The 23188-nt window shown below is 41.6% G+C and overlaps 1 protein-coding gene across 11 annotated transcripts in view; it reads left to right on the forward strand.

Moving 5' to 3' along the window:
• LOC124004316 (kinesin-like protein KIF16B) overlaps positions 1 to 23188 on the forward strand; it is a 31337-nt gene that overhangs the window by 3825 nt on the left and 4324 nt on the right. For 3 of the 11 annotated variants that reach the window (XR_006833359.1, XM_046313133.1, XM_046313139.1), the window contains exons 5-25: positions 1878 to 1975; positions 2559 to 2668; positions 4384 to 4526; positions 4830 to 4998; positions 5375 to 5506; positions 7233 to 7408; positions 7827 to 7892; positions 8086 to 8145; positions 8324 to 8443; positions 8596 to 8647; positions 8776 to 8913; positions 9522 to 9604; positions 11387 to 11475; positions 12897 to 12950; positions 14599 to 15948; positions 16503 to 16661; positions 18036 to 18141; positions 18367 to 18414; positions 18738 to 18788; positions 22772 to 22897; positions 23084 to 23173. Coding sequence is in view for 10 of the 11 variants with exons in the window: in XM_046313133.1 (XP_046169089.1) it covers positions 1878 to 1975; positions 2559 to 2668; positions 4384 to 4526; positions 4830 to 4998; positions 5375 to 5506; positions 7233 to 7408; positions 7827 to 7892; positions 8086 to 8145; positions 8324 to 8443; positions 8596 to 8647; positions 8776 to 8913; positions 9522 to 9604; positions 11387 to 11475; positions 12897 to 12950; positions 14599 to 15948; positions 16503 to 16661; positions 18036 to 18141; positions 18367 to 18414; positions 18738 to 18788; positions 22772 to 22897; positions 23084 to 23173 (3420 nt within the window). In the remaining variant the exon portion in view is untranslated. Of the gene's footprint in view, positions 1 to 1877; positions 1976 to 2558; positions 2669 to 4383; positions 4527 to 4829; positions 4999 to 5374; positions 5507 to 7232; positions 7409 to 7826; positions 7893 to 8085; positions 8146 to 8323; positions 8444 to 8595; positions 8648 to 8775; positions 8914 to 9521; positions 9605 to 11386; positions 11476 to 12896; positions 12951 to 14598; positions 15949 to 16502; positions 16662 to 18035; positions 18142 to 18366; positions 18415 to 18737; positions 18789 to 19389; positions 19406 to 19494; positions 19725 to 22771; positions 22898 to 23083; positions 23174 to 23188 lie in introns of those variants that run through there. The other 8 variants (XM_046313134.1, XM_046313142.1, XM_046313135.1 and 5 more) reach the window with 8 other exon arrangements.

Genomic DNA, 23188 nt, shown 5'->3' on the forward strand with positions numbered 1-23188 from the left:
AGGTCCTGGATTCTCAAATCAAAGACTGGGCTGTGTTCAGCAGGGCACAACGTTGTGGAATGTTTAAATATACAGTACCAGTTTGGACCACTACTCATTCCATTTTTTTTTTTTTGTGACTATTTTCTACATTGTAGAATAATGGTGAAGACATCAACTATGAAATAACACCTATGGAATCATGTAGTAACCCCAAAAAAGTGTTAAACAAATCTAAATAGATTTTATATTTGAGATTCTTCAAAGTAGCCGCCCTTGGCCTTGATGACAGCTTTGCACAGTCTTGGCATTCTTTCAACCAGCTTCATAAAGTAGTCACCTGGGATGCATTTCAATTTATAGGTGTACCTTCTTAAAAGTTCATTTGTGGAATTATTTTCCTTCTTAATGAGTTTGAGCCAATCAGTTGTGTTGTGACAAGGTAGGGGTGGTATACAGAGGAGCCCTATTTGGTAAAAGACCAAGTCCATATTATGGCAAGAACAGCTCAAATGAGCGAAGAGAAACGACAGTCCATCATTACTTTATGATACGAAGGTCAGTCCATATGGAACATTTCAAGAACTTTCAAGTGCAGTTGCAAAATCCATTAAGTACTATGATGAAATTGTCTCTCATGTGGACTGCCACAGGAAAGGAATACCCAGATCTGCTGCAGAGGATAAGTTCATTAGAGTAAACTGCACCTCAGATTGCAGCCCAAATAAATGCTTCGGAGTTTAAGTAGCAGACACATCTCAACATCAACTGTTCAGAGGACACTGCGTGAATCAGGCCTTCATGGTTGAACTGCTGCGAAGAAACCACTACTAAAGGACACCAATAAGAAGTGACTTGCTTGGGCCAAGAAACACGAGCAATGGACAATAGACCGGTGGAAAACTGTCCTTTGGTCTGATAAGTCCAAATTTGCGATTTTTGGTTCCAACCGCTGTGTCTTTGTGAGACGCAGAGTAGGTGAACTGATAATCTCTGCATGTGTATTTCCCACTGTGAAGCATGGAGGAGGTGGTATGGTGGTGCTTTGCTGGTGACACTGTCAGTGATTTATTTAGAATTCAAGAAACACTTAACCAGCATGGCTACCACAGCATTCTGCAACAATGCGCCATCCTATCTGGTTTGCGCTTAGACCCACTATCATTTGTTTTTCAACAGGACAATGACCCAAAGCACACCTCCAGGCTATGTAAGGGCTATTTGTCCAAGAAGGAGAGTGGTGAATCAGATGACCTGGCCTCCACTATCACCCGACTTCAACCCAACTAAGATGGTTTGGGATGAGTTGGACTGCATAGTGAAGGAAAAGCAGTCAACAAGTGCTCAGCATATGTGGGAACTCCTTCAAGACTGTTGGAAAAGCATGTAGAAAATAGGAAAAACAAAGAAAATCCCTTGAATGAGTAGGTGTGTCAACTTTTGACTGGTACTGCATAATGTACAACGACCATCGGGTCTACTTTGTTTATGACATTTCTGGAACTTTCCACAACATTTGCTTACTCAACGGGGCTGTTTTTGTTATCAGATTATTGGGACTTCAATCAGTCGTGGAGACCCAAAGCAAATATCACAGTAACGAACGAAGGCTCCGACAGTCCAGTTTTGCTTTCACAAGTCTAGGGGAAAGTACAAAGTTCATAGTTTCAGTTTTCTCTGTGGACTCTTGTTTTGGAGAAAGACTAAAGCCAAATGTGACATATTTAGAGTCTTCCTGTAATGAGTAATGGATTATTTTAAAGAACTGTTCTGTAACATATCAACCGGTTTCCTCAGTCCAGTCGGCCACTGAACAGGGTCAATCGTTGTCAGACTTATCGTGAACTTAACATCTGCGTTTGATTAAGCGTTTGCTCTATGGATTGACTTTTCATCAGGGAGATGCTGGTCTCATTCCACGGATATGTGAGGGTCTGTTCAGCCGGATTGCTGGGATGACTCGTTGGGATGAGGCCTCATTCCGCACCGAGGTCAGGTAAGAAAACTGTATCCGTTGTTATTCCCTGGAATTTTTGGAATAATTCATTAAGAAGCTTAAAGGAATAATCCACTTAAACAATATTTTGGTATTTGTTGCATTAGTCCACTGTTGATTGATACTGTCCCAAAATGTTGAGCATGTCAGCAATAACAATTTCAAGATGATATAACTTTCAAAACACGTTGTCACAGCTTGTGTGATGCGTTTTGCATCATATGATGCGAAACTTGTCATACACTGGCTGTATTTCTACCTGTTTGAACGGCAATAGGTCCAATACACATGAAAACATTAAATGACCCCGGGAATCGATAGAACATCGTTCAGAGATGCACAAAAAACTATATAACATTCAAAATGGGTGGATCTTTCCTTTTCAATGGTGGCTCAGTGAATACTTTTAAAATATATTAAAAAGGGATTGCACATGATCAATAGACGTTCCAGCAATTTGTACCTCATCCAAGAGATGACAAAAAGGGTCCCATAATAATAATAATAATAATAAATTATTGGTAGATGTCATCAGGCTAAACTTGACCTCTGAATGACCGCTTTATCCTGTCATTGTCATCAGCTACCTGGAGATCTACAATGAACGTGTCAGGGACCTGCTCAGGAGGAAGTCTACCGAAACCTACAACCTGAGGGTGAGGGAGCACCCAAAAGATGGACCCTATGTGGAAGGTAAGACATTATTATTTTGGATCATAATCAATATGGACATAAGGGACCTAATTTGGTCTTCCATACTGTATTTTCTCTATTCATTCTAAGACTGATCCCACACCTGTCTGTAAGGCAGAATGATGGCTCCCAAGCTAATTATAACAGTGGATATCTCTGTATATGAACTCCCTGTGTTAATCCAATCTGACCCCAGACCTGTCTCAGCCAGAACGATGGCTCCCAAACTCATTAAAACTAGAGATTGACCGATTAGGATTTTACATTGCCGATACCAGTTATTGGAGGACCCAAAAAAGCCTATACAGATTTTTATTTTGTTAATAATAATAATTCTGTTAACAATTACAACCATACTGAATTAACACTTTTTCATTTTGACTTAATATATACATAAAATCTCAAATAAATAATGAAACATGCTCAATTTGGTTTAAATAATGCAAAAACAGTGTTGAAGAAGAAAGTAAAAGTGCAATATGTGCCATGTAAAAAAGCTGATGTTTATGTTCCTTTCTCAGAACATGAAAGCTGGTGGTTCAATATTCCCAGTTCTTCAATATTCGCAGTTAAGAAGTTTTAGGTTGTAGTTATAATAGGAATTATGACGCGCCGACTAGTTCTCTCTATTCCATTTGTATTTCATATACCTTTGACTATTGGATGTTCTAAAAGGCACTTTATTCTCAGGAGTTGATAGGCTTGAAGTCATAAACAGCGCTGTGCTTCAAGCATTGCTAAGAGCTGCTAGCAAACGCAGTAAAGAATGAATGCTTACGAGTTTGCTGCTGCCTACCACCGCTGTCAGACTGCTCAGTCAAGTATAAAATCATAGACTTAATTATAATATAATAAACACAGAAATACGAGCTTTTGGTCATTAATATGGTAAAATCCGTAAACTAACATTTCAAAAACAAAACGTTTATTCTTTCAGTGAAATGCAGAACCGTTCCATATTTTATCGAACGGGTGGCAACACTAAGTCTAAATATTGCTGTTACATTGCACAACCTTCAATGTTATGTCATAAGTACGTAAAATTCTGGCAAATTAGTTCGCAACGAGCCAGGCGGCCCAAACCGTTTCATATACCCTGACACTGCTTGCAATGAACGCAAGAGAAGTGACACAATTTCCCTAGTTTAATATTGCCTGCTAACATGAATTTCTTTTAACTAAATATGCAGGTTTTAAAAAATATACTTATGTGTATTGATTTTAAGAAAGGCATTGATGTTTATGATTAGGTACATTCGTGCAACTATTGTGCTTTTTTTGCGAATGCGTTTTTGATAAATCATCACCCGTTTGGCGAAGTAGGCTGTGATTCGATGATAAATTAACAGGCAACGCATTGATTATATACAATGCAGGACAAGGTAGTTAACTACACATGGTTGATGATATTACTAGGTTAACTAGTGATTATGTGAAGATTGATTGTTTTTTCTAAGATAAGTTTAATGCTAGCTAGCAACTTACCGTGGCTCCATGCTGTACTTGCGTAACAGGTGGTCAACATTCCATGCAGTTTCCTTGTGGAATGCAATGTAATCGTCCATAATCTGTGTCCAAAATGGAGCTTACCAATTTGTTATGAAATCGGCCCTAATTAATCGGCCATGCCGATTAATCGGTTGAGCTCTAATTAAAACAGTGGATGTCTGTCTCTCCATATTATGAACTAATGTGTTAATCCAATCTGACCCCAGACCTGTCCAAGCACTTGGTGCAGAACTATCATGACGTGGAGGAGCTGATGGAGGCGGGCAACATCAACCGCACCACAGCCGCCACGGGCATGAACGACACCAGCAGCCGCTCGCACGCCATCTTCACCATCAACTTCACCCAGGTGGGCCTCTAGGCGAGCTAATGCTACCGCTAGGCTAGCTACCGCTACTCCAGGAATGCTCCAGTGCACAAGGGCCGCAGAGTAGTTGTCCTTGTTTGTTAGTTAGGGACTGATTCAGTTGCCAAGTGAGTGGACTCCTAGCCAATCAATGCCATTAAAGGGGTTGCCACTAATAGCATCTGTGTGAGGCACTTAACCATTCTAGGAAAAATAGATCACACCCACAGTTTAAGTGCAACATTTAGACTCAAAGGTCTTCATCAGACTTCAAGGTTTTTTACGCGTGTTGTCCTTCCTCTCCAGGCTAAGTTTGACGCGGAGATGCCCTGTGAGACGATCAGTCAAATCCACCTGGTGGACTTGGCGGGCAGCGAGAGAGCGGACGCTACCTGTGCCACGGGAGTCCGGCTCAAGGAGGGCAGCAACATCAACAAGTCACTGGTCACTCTGGGCAATGTCATCTCCGCTCTAGGTGGGTAACTGTTATACCAACTGTAATATCAATGAGACAGCAGATATGAGGACATATTCATTAAAGTCGCATAATATATTTTTTTGTATGGAATAAAAACCCTTATCTGGCAATGTCTTTTAGCTTGATTATGCAGGCCACAATGTTGTTTTCTCCTTACAATATTTGAACCACAGTAGTGTTCCAATGTCTTACTTCTACTGAGTATGCAGAGTCGTGAGTTTTCTTCTCTCTGTTGATTTACCTATTGATCAGACCTGGATTCAAATACAACTTGAAATCTATCAAATACTTTGAGTGTTTGCTCTAGCCTGCCTGAAGTGCCAATTATTTTTCTTATTGCTTGATCTGAAATCTTTTCCCTGTCTTGGTCCAGCGGACCTGAGCCAGGACGGAGTGAACACCAACTTGAAGAAGAAGCAGGTGTTTGTGCCTTACAGAGACTCTGTGCTAACGTGGCTCCTCAAGGACAGCCTGGGAGGCAACTCCAAGACCATCATGATCGCTAGTGAGTCCTTAATAATGCAAAATGTCTTGCATTTAATCAAATGTTTCCAATCCTCCCCTTGGAAAGCCCCAAATACACCGGACTTGGAACCCTGGTTTTTACCTGTCCACTTCAGTATGTAAGGGGAAACCTGGATTCTCATGAATATATCTCTAGATTAGAGCCAGACATGCTTCTTACTGGGATAAAACAACGGCATTGCTGCGGATTTGACTTTTCTGGGCCCTTCTTCCCGACAGCTAAAGGTCCCGAAGCTTCTGCACATGTGCGAGATTCTCTACTTTAAGCACAGTCTCTGCTTTACCCATAGAGAACAGGCTATTTATTAAACGAATGGTGCTCGTTTAATAAAGTTGGATCAAAGCTTAATCCATGTCTGCAAGATATCATCTAATATGATAGTATAACTTTACTTTTAAGACAACAAAAAAAACTAAGGCGATTTTAGCATGATTGTGCAAAATATATATTTTTTCTCATGTGGCCAAAACAGCATGTTCCACTAGGCAAAATATGTGCTTTGATTTAAACTAAACACAGGTAGACTATCCTATAGTTTAACACAATCTGCTCAAAAATGTGCACATTTGCTATTTAACTGCAAGACCAGAGTAAGCACATTTGATATTTAATGCCACAGTTTGTGACAACTATCCGTGAGTTGGAAATGTATTGAACTTTTAGATTTTTATTCAGTGCATGAAAACTTAAGCGAAAAAGTGAATTTTGTGTGCACTACGTCAGCACGCACTGACTTTTATTGTCATGTGTCAGTGTGCAGCGGTAGGATGGAGTCAGGTGTGGGACACAGAACTGAGTAAAATACGTACTTTACTTGAAAAGAAACAACCAACAATTCCACACAGGGAAACACACCAGCTCACAGAAGTAAAACACCAAACAAAGAACAATCCCACACAAAACCATGTGGGAACCAGAGGGTTAAATAGGGAATAAATTCTAACTAAATGGGAAGCAGGTGTGTACAATCAAGACGAGACAAATGGAAAACGAAAAGTAGATCGGTGGCAGCTAGGACGCCGCCTGAACAAGGAGAGGCACCAACTTCGTAAGTCGTGACATTTATCTGCAAGAAGTTTGTTTGGTGGAAACACACCCCTGGTGTAAAACTTCTCATATTTTGTTTGAGGATTTTAGAATATTCTCATTAAAATATTTTTCCAATTGGATGGAAACTTTGCTAGAGTCAACATGTCATTGTACATTTTAGCTGTATAGATTATGTATTTTGGATGTTTTCAGTGTATTTTCAACACACTAAAATCACACAAAGTTAACTGATTTAACTCAGTCCTATCATGTGCATAATGTGATTAGGCTCTTCAGCTCAGGGGAAAAGGGATCCGGGGGGGGGTCGGGATGGGGAGGTTACCTTGATCTGCAGTTTTTGCCATAAAACAATAGGGACCCCAATTTTTTTACAGTTTTACCACAGCAAGAAGCATGAATGTGCTTTTCAGACATTTCTGAACCCTACTGGGTTCCTAGTCCAGTGTACTTGGTGCTAGAATTTGAGAACATGGCTTTCTAAACACTTGTTAAGGCTGACCTTTATGTATTAGACGCTTAAGTGTGGCGAGTGGCCATAAGCTAAATATCTGTGGTATGTTTGCAGTCAAAGATACAACATTAGAACACGGCAAATGTGAAAGTGTTTTGTAGTACGACAAAGGTTTCAAAGATGTTTTGCTCCTGTTTTCTGCAGCCATTTCACCTGCTGATGTCAACTACGGCGAGACGCTGAGCACTCTGCGCTACGCCAACCGCGCCAAGAACATCATCAACAAGCCCACTATCAACGAGGACTTCAACGTCAAGCTCATCCGAGAGCTCAGGGCTGAAATCGCCCGGCTGAAGGCCCTTCTGGTCCAGGGAAACCAGGTGGGGGATTTGTCACACTGATCTGAATTGTTTTGTGTGTGTGTGTTGATTGTTTAGGGCATTGGAACTCAACTATCCTGTCCACTACAACATTTTCTCTGGCCCTTCAAGTGTATTTATTTCATAAACAAAACAGCTCTTCAATACACTACCTTACAAATTATGTAAAAAACTGTTATTGTATACAAATTGGTATAGCAAACATCTATTTTGTTAATTTATGGGCACATTTTTAAATGCATAAATATAACATTATGTTTTATTGAAATTGAACATGTCCACCTTTCCAGCTACTGGCCTATGACCTTGTTGTTGTGTTTTAAATGTCCCATCTAATCTAACTAGATCGCACTGACTTAGAATATTGAAGTGTGATTCAATAATGTATTGATTGTTGGTTGGTTTCCATCCTTTTCAGATTGCACTTCTGGATTCACCCACTGCTCTGAGTATGGAGGAGAAACTACACCAGAATGAAGCCAGAGTAAGGCCATGTGGATTGTTCCTTTTTAGAGTAAAAAATAAACCCGATTACCCGAAATAAGCAATCGACACTTTGCAAGTGAGGTGTTATTTCTCAAATCAATAAACAAACAGGTCAACCATTTTCAGCAAGTTAGTGATGTGATCTCATCTTTGATATTCAATACATTATTTCTGTGCTATTTCTGTCATAGGTGTTGGAGTTAACCAAGGAGTGGACTAACAAGTGGAATGAAACTCAGAACATTCTCAAGGTGAGTGGGTATATATGTGTATAAAATGTCTAATTCAATTTAGCTCACAGAAGCACTCTGGTTATATACCTTTTTTAAAATTATAGTCAGCTGTGAAATTTAATTGACTTCTAAGTCAGAAACCTCAATGAGTTCCTAATGATTGGGTATCCGTCTTCCATTGATCTCGTCTTTACAGGAAGAAACCCTTGCCCTGAGGAAAGAGGGAATCGGTGTCGTCCTTGATTCGGAGTTGCCTCATCTAATTGGTATCGACGACGACCTCCTAAGTACTGGCATCATCCTCTACCATCTAAAGGTCAGTCACATTTGATTATTTTTAGTTATTTTTACAAGTAGTTTTTTTTTTCTCTCTCTCAGATTGATTCACAATTTAATATGTCCTCCTTTTAAACTTAAATAGAATTTACATGGACTTGACCTACTGTATCGCTTTCATTTTTGTCCCAGGAGGGCAGGACATATGTTGGTCGAGACGATGCGTCGACTGTTCAGGACATTGGTGAGTGGCCTCTGACATACTCTATCCGCTGTCATACTTTGCTACAAATCGGGACAAAGAAACAATTCATAATGGTAATATATGTGTGCGCGTGCAAACACTGTCTTTCCCTCTCATCCTCTCTGTAGTTCTCCATGGGCTGGACCTGGAAAGTGAACACTGCATGTTTGCGAACCAGACTGGCACCGTCACCCTGGTTCCACTCAATGGGGCCCAGTGCTCTGTGAATGGAGTGCAAGTGACAGAAGCCTCCCCACTAAACCAAGGTATGCGCTTTTAGTTGCACATTATTTGGATTGTCTGGATTTTCCATCTGTAGATGCTATTCCAATATTATTTTAGAGGATTTGGCAGTACGTCTAACCGCCCTCATAACCCCAGACCACGTGTATGGTCTTGTGTGGGCGAGCGGTTAGCTGATGTCAACGTTGTGAACAGAGTGACCCATGGTGGGGATATGGTATGGACAACAAACACATGGCAATTTTAATGTACAGCGATACCGTGACGAGATCCTGAGGCCTATTGTCGTGCCATTCATCTGCCACCATCACCATGTTTCAGCATGACTATGTCGCAAGGATCTGTACACAATTCCTGGAAGCTGAAAATGACCCAGTTCTTCCATGGCCTGCATACTCACCAGACATTTATTATTATTATTTATTATTATTATTATTATTATTATTATTATTATGTCACAGATTGAGCATGTTTGGGATGCTCTGGATCGACGTGTGTGTTCCCGGCAGCCAACACAATGATTGTTCTGTGAATGTCCAATCCCACATATACTCATCTCTAGTCATTTTAGAAGTATTTTTTTCCCCTTATTACCTTTATTCAATATTTATTGTTCTATTGTGTTTGATAGGTGCTGTTGTCCTACTGGGGAGAACTAACATGTTCCGTTTCAACCACCCTAAAGAGGCAGCTAAACTAAGGGAAAAGAGGAAGGTAACACCAAAGGCACTTTCTCTCAAAGGCCTTTTAAAGAAACTTATTAGTTGTGGTATTATTCAGTTGTTATAATATTATTATTATTATGTGGATGATCTATGCTCCCCAAGGGTTTAAATCAAGTAAGTCATGACTAGAGGTCGACCGATTAATCGGAATGGCCGACTAATTCGGGCCGATTTCAAGTTTTCATAACAATCGGTAATATGCAATTTTGGGCACCGATCATGGCCGATTACATTTTACTCCAAGAGGAGACTGCATGGCAGGCTGATGACCTGTTATGCAAGTGCAGCAAGGAGCCAAGGTAAGGTGCTAGCTAGCATTAAACGTATCTTATAAAAAACAATAAATCTTAACATAATCAGTAGTTAACTACACATGGTTGATTATATTACTAGTTTATCTAGCTTGTCCTGCGTTGCATATAATCGATGCGGAGCCTGTTAATTTATCATCGAATCACAGCCTACTTCTCCAAACGGGTGATTTAACAAGCGCATTCGTGAAAAAAGCACTGTCGTTGCACCAATGTACCTAACCATAAACGTCAATGCCTTCTTAAAATCAATACACAAGTATATATTTTTAAACCTGCATATTTAGTTAATATTGCATGCTAACATGGATTTATTTTAAGTAGGTCAATTGTGTCACTTCTCTTGCATTCTATGCAACAGAGTCAGGGTATATGAAACAGTTTGGGCCGCCTGGCTCTTTGCGAACTAATTTGCCAGAATTTTACGTAATTATGACATAACATTGAAGGTTGTGCAATGTAACAGCAATATTTAGACTTATGGATGCCACCCGTTCGATAAAATACGGAACGGTTCCGTATTTCACTGAAAGAATAAACATTTTGTTTTCGAAATGATAGTTTCCGAATTTGACCATATTAATGACCTAAGGCTCGTATTTCTGTGTGTTATTATAATTAAGTCTATTATTTGATAGAGCAGTCTGACTGAGCGGTGGTAAGCAGCAGAAGGCTTGTAAGCATTCATTCAAACAGCACTTTACTGCGTTTGCCAGCAGCTCTTGCGCTGTTTATGACTTCAAGCCTATCAACTCCCGAGAATAGGCGGGCAATACTAAAGTACCTATTAGAACATCCAATAGTCAAAGGTATATGAAATACAAATGGTATAGAGAGAAATGGTCCCATAACTACAACCTAAAACTTCTTACCTGGGAATATTGAAGATTCATGTTAAAAGGAACCACCAGCTTTCTCATGTTCTGAGCAAGGAACTTAAACGTTAGCTTTTTACATGGCACATATTGCACTTTTACTTTCTTCTCCAACACTTTGTTTTTGCATTATTTAAACCAAATCGAACATGTTTCATTATTTGAGACTAAATTGATTTTATTGCTGTATTATATTAAGTTAAAATAAGTGTTTATTGTTCATTCAGTATTGTTGTAATTGTCGTTATTATATATATATATATATATATATATATAAAAATCGTCCGATTTGAACCAGTATAAACTTTTTTTGGGGTCCTCCAATAATCGGTATCAGCGTTTAAAAATCATAATCGGTCGACCTCTAGTCATGACTCAAATAGCTTATTACTCATGTAGCCAAGCATTTCGCTGCACCTGCAATAACATCTGTGTACGCGACCAATGAACTTTGATTTGAAATAACCATCTAGTGGAAGGGCACATTTACTGTAAGCCTTTTAGGATGCAGTCGACTTGACCAATGAGTCATCATGAGGTCAATGGTCATGTTGAACTTTGTTGTGTGTTGTAAATTTTTCCCAGAGTGGACTGCTCTCCTCCTTTAGTCCGTCTATGACCGATCTCAACAAATCATGTGAGAACCTCTCCACAGTAATGCTCTACAACCCAGGGTGAGTCTACGTGGGTGTATGTATCACCTAATCCCAAATCTGCCTCTAGCCCCTACTGTCTATGCACTTGTGGAGATCTGAGAGGATTGGATAGCTATAGGCAATATGGTAAAAAATCAAGAGGGCAAGGTGAAGCTTTTCCCATATTGCTTATACTAATTTATTCCTCTCAGATCGCCAGAAGTGCATAGGGAGTAGGCAATGGGGACTGGTTTGGGATTAGTCAAATGTATGCTCCAGCACATGAATGATTCACCCCAACTCCCTCTGCGCAGTTCCACATGCCTTTTCAGGAGTTCCTTTTCCTACATTCGCTTATCCGTTGCTGCTCACCCATGTGACCACTGACTGAAGCAGTGGATTGATTGTAAAAAAGAATTCAACAAATTAAAATGTGACACCTTTCTTTGCTGAAATACAATGTTACAGTGCCCAGTCAAAGACATCAGTGTTGTGGTAGTCTTTATGACAATCTAGGCAGTTGGCACAGGTGTAGCTCAAAATGGAAATGGGGAAAATATTTACTTTGGATTGTAGGAGGTCTGTAACATTGCAACTGCTGTGACTCAAGCCTAAATCATGTAAGCTGGTAACGCTGCTCGTCACAAATGCCACATCACACAAACCGTATGGCCTTCATTGATTCTATTACTAACTCTCCAAAAATCTGTTGTGCCAGAGATTAATTTTGCTTGTACAGAACTGCCTGGGAATGCTTTGGTTTTGTTTTACAGCACCCCTTGTGGAGGAAGTACATAGTGTTTTCAGTTTTGTCCAATACAAAAAGTAATTCCATAGCACTTACTCCTAATTTAGACCTAAACTGGATTTTTTTTTTTAATCTAGAGCAACCAACTAGGTATGCACACACAGACAAAAAACAACAACGAAATTAGTAGGTCCAGAGCAACCATGGATATTTTGAGGAATACACAGCCAGTATTTAGTGAACGTTGGTAACAGTTATGGCTGTGTTTTAACTCCTTTGTGTAATTATTGCTCTTCATTGAGTCTAATTTTAAAAGTACAGTAACTCATGTATCTCTGAACCCTCCCTTGGCAGTCTCTTCACTGAAAATGGGCCCCATCTATCTCCGGTAGACCTGACCAGAGTGGTCAATGTTCGCTGCTTTGTTTTAACAATGCTAGTGAAACATGACATCTTTTTCACTTTGTCTCCTGACGCCACTGCTGTTTGTTTGAACATAAGCCGTCATCGTCTTGTTTTTTTTTGTTATGATTTTGCACGTCGCCGCGCTTGTTTCAATCACTATTTTGTATGAAGCTCTTTAGTCATGCCAATTGCAGCCTTCATTTCTGTGATCATGCCGTCTCGTTGAGTAATAGTGTGTGTGTGTTTGAGTCCAGTCTCCCTGTCATGGTTTTTAAGCCAGCTAAATGCTATTGGTGTACTTGCCTAGGTTGGAAATTGAGAGGCAGCAACGGGAAGAGCTGGAGAAGCTGGAACACAAAAGGTGCGAGGGGAGACGCGCACACCCATGCTCGCATTTTGACTGTACAAAAAGTCCAATGTTGACTCACTAGTCACCTGCAATGCACTGCATTGTAGGAACGGTGTGCTTTTTAAAAGCAAATATGCTGACATCACATGATTATTGGAGACTCTTATTGTTAGTCGTACAATACTAGTTATAATAGAAAAAATGCCTTGTTTGCTATGTACAGTACCAGTCAAAAGTATGGCCACCTACTCATTCAAGGGTTTTTCTTTATTTTTACCATTGTCTACATTGTAGAATAATAGTGAAGACATCAAAACTAAGTAACACATGGAATCATGTAGTAAACAAACATATTTTAGATTCTTCAAAGTAGCCACCCTTTACCTTGACGACAGCTTTGCACACTCTTGGCATTCTCTCAACCAGCGTCACCTGGAATGCTATTCTAACAGCCTTGAAGGAGTTCCAAAATATGCTGAGCACTTGTTGACTGCTTTTCCTTCGCTCTGCTGTCCAACTCATCCCAAACCATCTCAATTGGGTTGAGGTCAGGTGATTGTGGAGGCCAGGTCATCTGATGCAGCACTCCATCACTCTCCTTGGTCAAATAGCCCTTAACCAGCCTGTAGGTGTGTTGGGTCATTGGCCTATTGAAAAATAAATGATCGTTCCACTAAGCGCAAACCAGATGACATGGTGTATCACTGCAGAATGCTGTGGTAGTCATGCTGGTTAAGTGTGTCTTGAATTCTAAATGAATCACTGACAATATTACCAGCAAAGCACCCACACACCATCCCACCTCCATGCTTCACGGTGGGAACCACACATGCAGAGCTCATGCGTTCACCTACTCTGTGTCTCACAAAGACACGGTGGTTGGAACCAAAAATCTGTCTAATTTGGGACTTCTCGGACCAAAGGACAGATTTCCACCGGTCTAATGTCCATTGATCATGTTTCTTGGCCCAAGCAAGTCTCTTCTTATTATTGGTGTCCTTCATTGTTGACTTGCTCCACTACTAAAGGCCTGATTCAGTCTCCTCTGAACAGTTGATGTTGATATCTGCTACTTGAATTCTGTGAAGCATTTATTTGGGCTGCAATTTCTGAGGCAAGTAACTCTAATGAACTTCTCTGCAGCAGAGGTAACTCTGGGTACCATTCCTATGGCGGTCCTCATGAGTGCCTGATTCATCATAGCGCTTGAACATTTTTGCGACTGCACTTGAATAAACTTTCAAAGTTCTTGACATTTTCCGGATTGACTGACCTTCTTGTCTTAAAGTAATGATGGACTGTCATTTCTCTCTGCTTATTTGAGCTGTTCTTGCTATAATATGGACTTGTTCTTTTACCAAATAGGGCTATCTCTTCTGTTTACCAACTCTACCTTGTCACAACACAACTGATTTGCTCAAATGCATTAAGAAGGAAAGAACAAGACATACCTGTTAATTGAAATGCATTCCAGGTGACTACCTCGTGTGTGCAAAGCTCTCATCAAGGCAAAGGGTGGCTACTTTTGAAGTATCTCAAATATAAAATATATTTTGATTTTATATAAACCCTTTTTTGGTTACTACAGGATCGTGTGTGTGTGGTATGTCATAGTTTTGATGTCTTCACTATTATTCTAATGTATTTGGTTGGGGTGCAGGAGGCTGATTAAGGAGATGGAAGACAGGCAGAAGTGTGAGAAGGCGGAGCTGGAGCGCCTGCAACATGAGGTGACGTCCCAGCGCAAGGAGTCTGAGCAGGTGCAGCAGCGCATCCGCCACCAGGAGGAGACCCTCCGCTGCCGCAGCCAGGACATCGAGAGCCGCCTGCGCGACCTCTTGACTGAGAAGCAGCGCTTTGAGGAGGAGCGCCACCGCGAGACCAAGGAGCTGGTGCTACAGAGGCGGCTGAAGCAGCAGGAGGAGCGCGAGGATGAGAAGCCACAGGACGAGGAGGCGCGCCGCCATAGCGAGGCGGCAGAGCGTGCCGAGCAGACAGAGATTTTCCATGAGCTGGAACGGCTGAAGCGGGAGAAGGAGGAGCAGGCGGTGCGGCTGGAGGCGGAGAGGCGGAGGCTGGAGGAGGGCGAGCTGGAGCAGCTAGGCCTGGTTGGGCGCCTGGAAGAGCAGCTGAGGGAGCGCCACGAGGCGGCGGCTGCCCTGTTGACCCGCGAGGACACCCGGCGACTGGATGAGGAGCGTCGTGCCTTGGCCGAGATCCGCGAGGCCCTGCTCTGTGCCAAGGAGGCCAACGGGCGCTCCGACTGTGAAGGAATGGGTGTGGAGGCTGGGCACGCCGCCCAGGTCCGTTACACGGACTTCAAGGCAGCACAGGTGGAGGAGCTGGGTCAGTTGGAGGAAAGGCTCCTGCAGCAGAAGAAGTGCCTGGAGAAGGAGGTGGCTTCAGAGCGCGCTGCCCTGGCCCTCCTGGTCCACGCCCATAAGGAGCGGCAGCGAAAGCTGCGAGAGACCCAGGAGAAGGGAGCCCAGGACGCCTCTGAACTCTCCAAAGAGGAGCAGCGGATGCACCAGGCCGAGCAGCGCCTCCTCTTTAAGGAGCGCCGGCTAGCCAGCCTAACCGACAGCCTCTTGCCGGCGGTGGCCGAGGAGAAGCAGAGGGCGGAGGAGCTGCTGAAACTCGGAACCTCCACTGGTGCTGACAACATATCCCTGGGACTAGACAACACCCTTTACCAGGTGGAGAAGGAACTTGAGGAGAAGGAGGAGCGCCTTACCTCGCACTGCGCCAGTGCCGAGCAGCTTCAGCAGCTGCAGGAGACGTACGAGTTCACGGCCAACGTGGCGCGCCAGGAGGAGAAAGTGCGGCGTAAGGAGAAGGAGATCCTGGAGTCGCGGGAGAAGCAGCAGCGTAAGGCCCTAGAGCAGGCGGTGGTGCGCCTGGAGAGAAGGCACTTAGCGCTGAGGCGCAGTGTCTCGCTGGTCTCTGATAGTGAGGAATCCAGGCGCAAGGCCTCCATTCTGGGGCCCGTGCGGGAACTCGACCAGAAGAGGTGAGCATGCTTGTTATTTATTGTCACTAAAGATCAATCTGTAGAATCAATTAATAGTAAAACATCTGTCCTTTTAGTGGAAGGTGTGTAGAAGACACATTGCTGTCTGTTAGTTAAGGTCATGTTTAAGTAACCTTATATTTCTGTTATTATACGGTGCTATCACTCTGTTATTAGTGCGCCTGTGTAGGAGTCTCATTGATGAACCTGTCCTGAGTGTAATGGCAACCATGTATTGTGCTAATACGGTTGAGTAAACGTTGTTAAGCTGGAACCTTGTCGTATTTGAGTTAACACTGTCCACATAATTATGGAAAATGTAGATAAGCTTATGTCAAAGTTTCAAGAGATGATATGATGCGAGATGGTGTCATTGCGTGATGATGGTATTATCACATTGGTCAATCTCTCCTGTTTTAAAATGGTGTTCCTCAATTGGTAATATGATTATGGACATGATAAATGAGTAATAGTTTTGTGGAATGAGCGTATTTACATGACTCTTTGGGTTGATAGACACATGACAACTTTCCATCTTCTCTCCATGTCCTCAGGGTGGAGCGGGAGATCCAGAACCTGAAGCAGAGGATCAGTAAAACTGAGGGGAGTGGAAGGAGTCACACCGGGAGCGTCGATGAAAAGACCAGTCTCGGCACCCCCCCTATCAGCCCAATCCAGAGCCTACCCCCAGTGCTTCCTATCGCGGATGACGGGTACAGTGCCTTCAGAAAGTATTCACACCCCTTGACATTTACCACATTTTGTTGTTACAGCCTGAATTTAAAATAGATTTGTCGTCACTGGCCTGCACAAAATACCACATGGAAATATGTTTTTTTAAATTTTAACACAAAAACAAAACTATGAAAAGCTGCAATGTATTTATTCAAGCAGTATTCCATCCCTTTGTTAGGGCAAGCCTACATTTTTATTTGACTTTTTAAAAATATTACCTTTATTTAACTAGACAAGTCAGTGAAGAACAAATTCTTATTTTCAATGACTGCCTGCCTAGGAACAGTGGATTAACCTAGGAACAGTGGTTAACTGCCTTGTTAAGGGGCATAACGACAGATGTTTACCTTGTCAGCTCGGGGATTCAATCTTGCAACCTTTCGGCTACTAGGCCAACGCTCTAAACACTAGGCTTACCTGCTACCTCAATAAATGAGTTCAGGAGTTAACATTTGCTTAATAAGTTGCATGTACTCTCTCTGTGAGCAATAATGGTGATTAACAGGATTTTTTTTCAAGGACTACCTTCTCTGTACCCATACGTACAGTTATCTGAATGGTCCCTCAGTCGAGCAGTGAATTGCAAATACAGATTTTACCCCAATGACCAGGGAAGTTTTCCAATGCCTCGCAAAGAACGGCACCTATTGGTAGATTTAAAAAAGAATAAAAAGCAGACATTGAAAATCCTTTTGAGGATGTGGAAGTTATTAATTATACTTTGGATGGTGTATCAATACACCCAGTCATTACAAATATACAGGCGTCCTTCCTAACTCAGTTGCCGGAACGGAAGGAAACCACTCAGGGATTTCACCATGAGGCCAATGGTGACTTTAAAACATGGTTTAACGGCTGAATGGAAAGAAGTAAATCTGTACAGAATAAAAAATATTCCAAAACATGCATCCTGTTTGCAACAAGGCAGTAAAATAATCTGTTATGTTTTGGGGCAAATCCAATGCAACACATTACTGAGTATCACACTCCATATTTTCAAGTATAGTGGTGGCCGCATCATGTTATGGGTATGCTTGTAATTGTCTGGGGAGTTTTTCCAGGATAAAAAAAAAACGGAATCGAGCTAATCTGACTTTGTAACAACAAAATGAGGAGAAAGTATTCACACCCATTTACATTCTGAAGGAACTGTATGTGTCAAATCCTATGCGATATTCACAATGATTGCCAGAAACAGCACAGGCAAATGTGTTGTAGGATTGGGAATGGTAAAATGTAGATGTCAACGTAACTACCAGATGATCATATTGAAGATGCCTTATTTTTGGACCCGAGTGTTGACCTGGCTATTGCAGATTGAGTGTCTAATAAGTTTCCTTATCCGTTGACAGGATAAATGCATATATTGAGGAGGAGGTTAAGAGAAGGTTACAGAAGCTGAACCGCATCAATGGTGACAAAAACATTGAGCTCTCACTTTCATCTGAATCTCTGCAGGTAAGCATCAGTGACTCATTGTTTTGTTTGCATTCTCTGTACAGAGCGTATGCTAAATTCAGATGGTGATATTTCTCAATCTCACTAATTATATTATTGATGTTCAAACTCATAAAGTCTTAGTCACTGTAGTCTCCCATACGATCGGAGCTTAATAAAGAAAACCCCATTTGGAAATTGTGCCTTCAAAAAATAGCAATTATATGAAGCTCTTCAATCCTACAGGAGGACAAAGAAGTTAATGATTCTAGCTCTGTTAGATTAACAGATGAGGTAAGCCCAGGTCCCCGACACGGTATACAGAATGAACTATAATCTGCATGCATTTCTGATAATTCTCTAGAGGTTACGTGGACCAATCACGTGGGATCTTTTTCCAACCTTCCTCTAATTATATGGATGATGTTTTGCCTTGTTTGCTTTTATTTTCCCCAATAGGAGATGGGTCTGCCATCAGGCAGACTCTTCTGCCTGATGCCGAAAGTTGTCCATTTGCCGCAACATATGCAATTTTAGTTTGAGTTGAATTTGACATTGCAGTGAATCTTTTAGGAATTGTTTGTCATTGCTTAGAGGTGTGGTCTTATTCATTACAGGATGACAACAAGCTGCAAAACCCTGTAAACCCTAGGAAATTGAAATATGAGGTAAGACTTTAATATTTTATTTTTTTGTTGGAGATTGAGAAACTAACCAGACATTTTAAACAGTAATTTAACTTGAGTGGCAATCATGCTGAATCTTCACAAACCACCACACCAACTATGGAAAAAATACATGCCGTTTGTAAAAGGCGCTTTAGGGAACATTCTGTTTTACAAATTTGGGATACCTGTATCTGATAAACCATATAAGATTCCTAAACCAAGAACCTTTTTTAAGACCTTTATAAAGAAATTGCAAAAACATAAGAATATAGCTGTTTATGGGGATATTGACTAGAAAAATCCATACAATCACAAAGAAGCAGGAAATTGGATAAATACTGAATTGGCTAAAGGAAACCAGTCACTGACCGAGGAGGCAGACCCAAGTGTAGAACAGGATAAGGAGAAATGTCTAGCCAAACAAGGTTGATATCTGGTTTTGTAAGAAAATAACAAGATTGCATGGAAGCCTGGGATGTGTCATTTTGTATTCCTGCTGCATAACAATCATCAATCTCTTTTAATTCTGTTTTGAATTGTAATCTTGCTCATCTCGATTTTATTTCAATCACAACTGGATTTTTACACTTGGTGGAGGAAGAACTTAATTTACTGGGGTGAGAATGAATAATTGAAAGACTATAATTCAGAGCTGTGATCTCTGGTTTGAAGTTATAGTCATGGAATCCCCCCCTTGTCCACACAGAAAGAATCCATGCCCTTGCTGTGGCGTAGCTACCTGTATATCCCAGGACTTGAGACGAGCACTCATCTGGAAGGGCATACAACAAGTTCAGAAGAAGAAGGTGGCAAAGACAACTCTGAGTTAGATAAAATTCACAATCCAGAAGGGAAACTAAAGTCTTGGCACAGAAAGGCATATTGCCTTATAAAGAGGGTGAAAAGGCAAAATGGTGGCAGGTGGGAGTGAAGGGGAAGGTTGACCAAGCTGAGAGCGAGAACAATGGCTGTGATTTTAAAACCAAGGACTGGGGATTTAGGTCTACAAACACCATAGTCAGTGAGGATGGAAGTAACGGCCAATGTAGCCCAGATGAGGGAGTAACCAATTTTAGTTGCTGCATTGTTGACAAGACCAAAAGTCTATCATATTCTCAGTCCAGAGAAACCAGAACAGAGAACCCAGTGTTGCACGGACTCACACAGTTTGACTCTGTGGAAGCTACCAAAGACCAAGTTCAGAACACAAGCAAGACAAGTAACGACACTGCAACCATGATCAACTCTGAAGTCCCCATACTGAAACAAAGTTCAAAGAGACAAATCGTCATCAAGGGCTACTTTGGTCTCAACAAGATCCCCAAAGAGTCTGTAAATGGGCAGGTGCAGAGGAATCTGGTAACTTCAGAACCGGATCGACTAACCAAGGAACTGGGAGCCAAACAGAGTTACGTCCTTGGATACTTGGCAGGCAAGCTTTCTGGAGTTTATAATGACGCTGGACGATATCTGCAGAGTACACGGGATATCATTCGGCAGGTTCGAGCAGGAGAGACTTCAGCATTGACTAGTACATTCTCTCAGTACATGACCATAGTTACAAAAGATCTTCCATTTGTTCAGAAAAAGCAGCTTGACCATTCAATGAAACCCGACTCAAGGCAGAATAAAATTCATTTTGCCAATTTGACAGGCAATTGCCTTTTCAATGTACCTGAGAAAGGTCATATGTCTGCAATTACGGACATTTCATTATGGCCTAAAGGCTCTGTGACAACTTACAAAGACGGGAAGCCTGTAGTTTATTGTCAGACGCTCGTGCAGTTTCCCATCTTCCTTTCGGAATTACAGTCTCTTCCACTTCAGAAGATTCTCTTTCGTTTGTATTGTGTGACGCCCAAAATCGCTGCCACTTCCCACCACCTTTTGGGTGTCTACTGGCTAAGTGTTGCCAATTGCAAACAGCCTACACCACAACCAAGTTGCTTACTGTTATCTGAAACCGACCTCTATGCAGTCTCCGCTGGTACTGGTTTAGGTAACAACCAGTCTTTGGCAGTTTTTCAGCACTTCAGTCTCTTGCACATCAAGGAGATCCAAGTGAGCTTTGCTGGGCAGCATGTACGACTCCTGGGCTCCACTGAAGACACCATCTTGGTCATCTTCACCCACAGCAAAGAGCTTACCCAGGAGCTATGCTGTACCCTGCTGAAAATCCTTGCCCCGGCAGAGGTTCAGAAAGGCCCAGGAGCCCACCCCTTGCTTCGTGGAGACCTCTCACGCCTCTCTCTGGACTGGAGGTCCCACGTTCCAGACCTCCTGCTGGATTGCGGCCTCTGTGTTACCTCACGCTTTAAGAGGATCATGGCTGACCTGCTCTACATCCTGCACGGCAACATGGAAGGACCCAACAAGCCCTCATTGGCTGACATACACCTTCTTCTCTACACTTCCATCAAGGTGGAAAACTATTCCACCTCGCGCCAAGATGTTCTTTGCCAGTTCTTTCTCACAGACAACCACATAGGCCTGGTGCAAGAGGATGTTGTGTTTCACCCGGTACCTCGAGGCTCAACTCTGGTTCCCATCCAACCCCAGTTTCAGGGAGTAGAGCTGCGCAGACGCTCAGACATCCGATGTGTGCTTGTGAGACACAGCGATAGATGTATGGTGCTTGACATCGCATTCTCCACGGCTCACAAAGGGCAGAATGAGACCAAAAGAAAGACCAGGAAAGGCGTCGCCATTGTCCCTTTTCCTTCTGATTGCAGGCCACCAGCTGATTCCTGGAAATTAACTTTCAGCTCTACCTCGGATGCAGCAATCCTTATCAATCATCTGTCAACCTGATTTTTAAGGCTGTGCTTACAGGTCATAAAAGGATGTCATGCTAGTAGGTAATAAAAGGAAAGGAGTTTAACTGCCACTGCAGGCCTGAAGTGTAATGACCGTGCCGTCCTGCTGAACTTTTTTTTTTTTCAGCGTTGCACTTGAGCAAGAAAGCCATGGTGAGTTGGCAGTTATGAGGTTAATCATCAGCTAGCTAGACTAATGACATTAGGGTTTGCATACTATAAGAGTTTAGCAACATTATCGTAAATATTTCACTTGTAAATCCTATTTTGTTTGAGCATCACGGCACCGCCATACCACTTCAATATGTATTTAACACTGTTTAAATGATTTTTTTGATTAGTTGAAAATTATATTTAAAAAAACAAACAAAAAACATCATTATTGTGACATGGGAACCATGCCTTTTGTAATTGTTAACGTACATCCACAATGTCAATGTAACATTTTATTGAAACGGATCTACAGAATCCTCATGAACATTGTGTTATAAGAAAATACATGTCCATATTATGAATATAGATCAAATACTAAAATGTAAAGGTGTAACTCCAATGGCTGCTATTGATTTTAAAGTATTTTATAGTATATTTGAATGCTTCTCTTAACATACTGCCAATGTGGTGGTACACCTTAATCAAATCGTTGTCACTTTAAGAACAGTTTTACTCACAAACCTAATTGTTTTGTATTGGTGTAGTTGATTAATTGGATATTTCATAGATTTTCTTCCCCACTACAGGGAATAGGTTGACCTTTTTGTTTAGTCAACTTAGCTCTCCTCCTCTGTTCTTACATGAATGCTCACATCAATCATTTTTGGCTGGTGAAATAGTTTTCTTCAATATGTTTGTGTATATGTTTATGCATATCAATCATATGGTAATGTGCGATATGGTTTTGAGGACTGTGTGAAAAGTAACATGAAGAATGTCTGACGTACAATATGACTTGTGACTATGATCACTGTAATAATGTTAATAAAATATGTTTAATTGTTTTAACAAAAAAATAAAGATTGTGTTCTGTATAAGCCTTTGCATTGCCTGGCGGTATCTGGCTGTTCTGTTTCATACCTGTTCACTGTTGTCATATAAATAAGACTATACCTTCCTGTACATGTTTCTCTCTCTCCCAATTTCCTTTTGTTCCACCCATGTCTTTCCCAGCAGCGATTTGTCTCTGTCCCTCTTGGGACCAACTCCGGCTGCCTAAAGGACCCTGTTAAAATTAGCATTCCTCGCTACGTTCTCAGAGGGCAAGGGAAAGATGAGCACTTTGAGTTTGAAATTAAGGTACGCTTCTCTTGTTAAGTATCTCTCAAGACCCAGGATCGTCAGTTTGCTGTCTCTGGTCTTGCGTACATGTCTGACAGGTCCATGTCTTTACTACTTACTTAGTGCTCCATTTAGAATTCTGCCGTTATTCAATGAGTTAGTTGTATCAGTCTTGTACTCAGTATTATTTTCCTCTCTCTTTAGATCACTGTAATGGATGAAACGTGGACCGTCTTCAGGAGATACAGCCGCTTTCGGGAAATGCACAAAACTCTCAAGATGAAATACCCCGAGGTAAAAAGACTGAAC

This window comes from Oncorhynchus gorbuscha, linkage group LG18 (assembly GCF_021184085.1).
Source record: "Oncorhynchus gorbuscha isolate QuinsamMale2020 ecotype Even-year linkage group LG18, OgorEven_v1.0, whole genome shotgun sequence".
Taxonomy (NCBI): Eukaryota; Metazoa; Chordata; class Actinopteri; order Salmoniformes; family Salmonidae; genus Oncorhynchus; species Oncorhynchus gorbuscha.